The following is a 3507-nucleotide window of genomic DNA, read 5'->3' on the forward strand; positions in this document are numbered from 1 at the left end:
GAGAAGAAGAAGAAGAAAAAGAAGAAGGAGGAGGAGGAAGAGGAGGAAGAGGAGGAGGAGGAAGAGGAGGAGGGGAAAGAAACCGCTCTTGTCACTAAATGTTAATTTTGTAAAAGTAGTTACTTTCCTAAATAATTGTTACTTACATTGACATTGAACAGGTTGATTTTTCTTTAGTATGTATCCATAATTGAATATTGTCAGAAATATCTGTGTTTCTTTCTAAACTGGTGAACAAGGGGAGTGATAATGCCCCAAACAAAAGCCCATTAAAAGCTCAACTTTTCTTGAATGTAAAGAAATCGCCAGACTAAAATGCTAGAGAGCTGTTTCTTTATACTTTGTGTCACTCCTGGGAATGGTATCTTACTTTTTAATTCAAATTCATACTTTGAATGATGACTACTGGTATAATTCTATGAGAAATACTGGTTTTTGTTTTTTTTTTTTTGGAAGCAGATCTTGTCTTCTACAGCTCAGTGCTCTCTCACACTGTGATATGTTCTTACTTCATTCTTCAGCTTTTTCTGGGTGAACAAGCCAGTCTCTTCCTTTCCAATCCTTACATACCTTCTTTCTTTTTCTTTTCTCAGAGCACCACTCACGGCTTTCAGTTCCATGCTAAAGAACAGCAGAAACAGTGAGTATCCTTGTCATTTTCCCAATCCTAAGACACTGCATCTGTGTTCCTCCATTTTGTATATTTTCTAGGATATATTGTTATATAGATTCATGATCTTCTGATTGTCTTCATTCCCTCTATGATTTGAGCAGATGCAGCATCTGGGGCTGGTCAGAACTATAGCATGGTGTCTGAATTCATCCTCGTGGGCTTCTCCAACTTTCCACAGCATCTCCTACCTATCTTCTTCCTGCTGTACCTGCTGATGTACCTGTTCACGCTGCTGGGGAACCTGCTCATCATGGCCACTGTCTGGAGTGAGCGCAGCCTACACACACCCATGTACCTCTTTCTGTGTGCTTTGTCAACCTCCGAGATTCTGTTCACTGTTGCCGTCACGCCTCGCATGCTGGTTGACATGCTCTCCAGCCACCGTTCCATCACCTTCATGGCCTGTGCCAGTCAGATGTTCTTTTCCTTCACATTTGGCTTCACCCACTCCTTCCTGCTTATGATCATGGGCTATGACCGCTACGTGGCCATCTGCCACCCCCTGCGCTACAACGTGCTCATGAGCACCCGCACCTGTGCTCGTCTGGTGTCCTGGACCTGGGCTGGTGGCTCAGTCATGGGGATGATGGTGACCCTGATAGTTTTTCACCTTACCTTCTGTGGGTCTAACGTCATTCACCATTTTCTCTGCCACGTGTTTTCTCTCTTGAAGTTGGCCTGTGGGAATGAGAATTCTTCTGTCACCTTGGGTGTGATCCTGGTGTGTGTCACAGCTCTGATGGGATGTTTATTCCTCATCATGCTCTCGTATGTCTTCATTGTAGCTGCCATATTGAGGATCCCCTCAGCTGAAGGCAGGCACAAGACCTTCTCCACATGTGTGTCCCACCTCACTGTGGTCATTGTGCACTACAGTTTTGCATCCATTATCTACCTCAAGCCCAAGGGCCCCCATTCTATGGACAGTAACACTCTGATGGCCACCACCTATACAGTCTTCACTCCCTTTCTCAGCCCAATCATTTTCAGCCTCAGGAATAAGGAGCTCAAGAATGCCATAAGGAGAAGTTTTCAGAGAAAATTCAGTCCCCTAAGCTCTTGATAGCCATTTTGTTGGTGAGAAAATAGGATAGCTGGGCTGGGGATAATGATGAATCTCTCCGCAGGACTTTTGTAGAGATTTAATATATGAAAATACTGAAAGGTATGGTTGGACACATGCATAGGTATTGGAGCATGCTACATATTTGTTTTTCTTCAATTTGTTTGCCCCCTTTTGCATAATAACTAGCGATCATTATCTCTTGTTCTTTCCTCTGTGAGATGAAGTTCATACCATTGCTTATGTCTAAGAATGTGTTTTCTGCCTATGAGCCAGAGCCAAGCATCATATGGATGTTTTGGGGCACTGAAGCCAATGGTTCTTCTTGAATGGAGAAACCAGGAAAGACTTGTTTCCTCCAACATAAGTATAAACAGAAATTAGCATAATAATGAATACCACCAACATTGCAGCTTTTGGGGGGTAGGGCATTGTGTCCAGTGCTTTATAGTCACCGTTTAATATAAAAATGTACAAAAAAGTAAATAAACTATTTGTTTCCATGAAGGTATTTGACTCTGTCCAGTCCCTTCGGTCTGTAGGTGATCGATCCAAGGGGAATTTTTCTATACTGATCTGAATTGTGTGAAGGATGTCAGAATATGAAGTGAAGAGTAGGAGGGACTATGGACTCTGAAAAACAATCTGAGGGTTTTGAAGGGGCGGTGGGTGGGAGGTTGGGGGAACCAGGTGGTGGGTACTAGAGAGGGCACGGATTGCATGGAGCACTGGGTGTGGTGCAAAAAACAATGAATAATGTTACGCTGAAAAGAAAAAAAAAGAGTAGGAGGGAGAAAGCGAGGGACTAGAGAGGGGGTCAGAGTGGAGGAGTAGAGGGCTCAGTGTATGAAAACACACAACATGTTAAAAGTGTGTTGCTATCTGACATCTTATAGAAATCCTTTCCCTTCTTTCTCACCTGACTTTCAGTGAAACATCAATTTCTCATTCCTGTGTTTTACTTGAGTCTATCTGGGAGATGTGTTGGAGGGCACGGCAGTATCTCAGGATGGCACAAAGAGAGATCAGGGTATGCGTACTTTCTTTACAGATTAGAAATGTTGCAGGACGTCACCCATGAATGAAGGAGTCACATGAAATTTTACATCTGTCTGAGTTCCATGCTGGGGTTTGGGAATACCATATATCTAAACATCCAAGAAGAGGATCTTTTTTTGGTGTAAGTTCATGCTCAAAGCTGTGGCCAGATATTTAGGCTGCAGATGGAAGGTGTTTTATAATAATAAATGTAAAAATGGCTATCACATATGAGCACTTGCAGTTTGCCAAATGTTGTGGGAAGGGTTTCCTGTACATTCACTCTTCTACATCTCAAAATAAATAATTATTTTTAAACATTTAGATATGACTCAAATCTATTCCTATTCACATTTTTGTAAAGCAGTAAATGCAAATCTGAGAGATGATTTGTCCCAGACACAGTGCCCTGGAGTGGTGAAGCAGGAATTCATTACAATCTGCATATGTGTGCCCTTGGTGATCAGGAATGCACCTCTCTCAGATGCCTGCAGAGGGAAGTGTGGTCCTGACTGGGAGAGGAAGACTGTCATTAGAAGGAACAGACACCCTTTGGGGTGGGAGGGCAGGTGCAGCTTAAACACACACCTCTTCACACAGCCAGAGAGAAACACTGACTCCAGAGGAGTTACAGAGACACTTTGTGACTCTTGTCACATTGACACTGACATGAGACCCTGGGGTTCCATTTCATTATTTTACAATTACTGATGTTAACGACTAATGCCAACCC

General features: G+C 42.9%; 1 protein-coding gene across 1 annotated transcript; it reads left to right on the forward strand.

Moving 5' to 3' along the window:
• The first annotated feature begins 797 nt into the window (after positions 1 to 797).
• LOC132009738 (olfactory receptor 10H3-like) lies at positions 798 to 1736 on the forward strand. Its single transcript, XM_059387769.1, has one exon. It carries the CDS (start codon positions 807 to 809, stop codon positions 1734 to 1736), a length of 930 nt encoding a protein of 309 aa, XP_059243752.1. The 5' UTR covers positions 798 to 806.
• The last annotated feature ends 1771 nt before the right edge of the window (positions 1737 to 3507 follow it).

The sequence above is a fragment of the Mustela nigripes genome, chromosome 2, assembly GCF_022355385.1.
Source record: "Mustela nigripes isolate SB6536 chromosome 2, MUSNIG.SB6536, whole genome shotgun sequence".
Taxonomy (NCBI): domain Eukaryota; kingdom Metazoa; phylum Chordata; class Mammalia; order Carnivora; family Mustelidae; genus Mustela; species Mustela nigripes.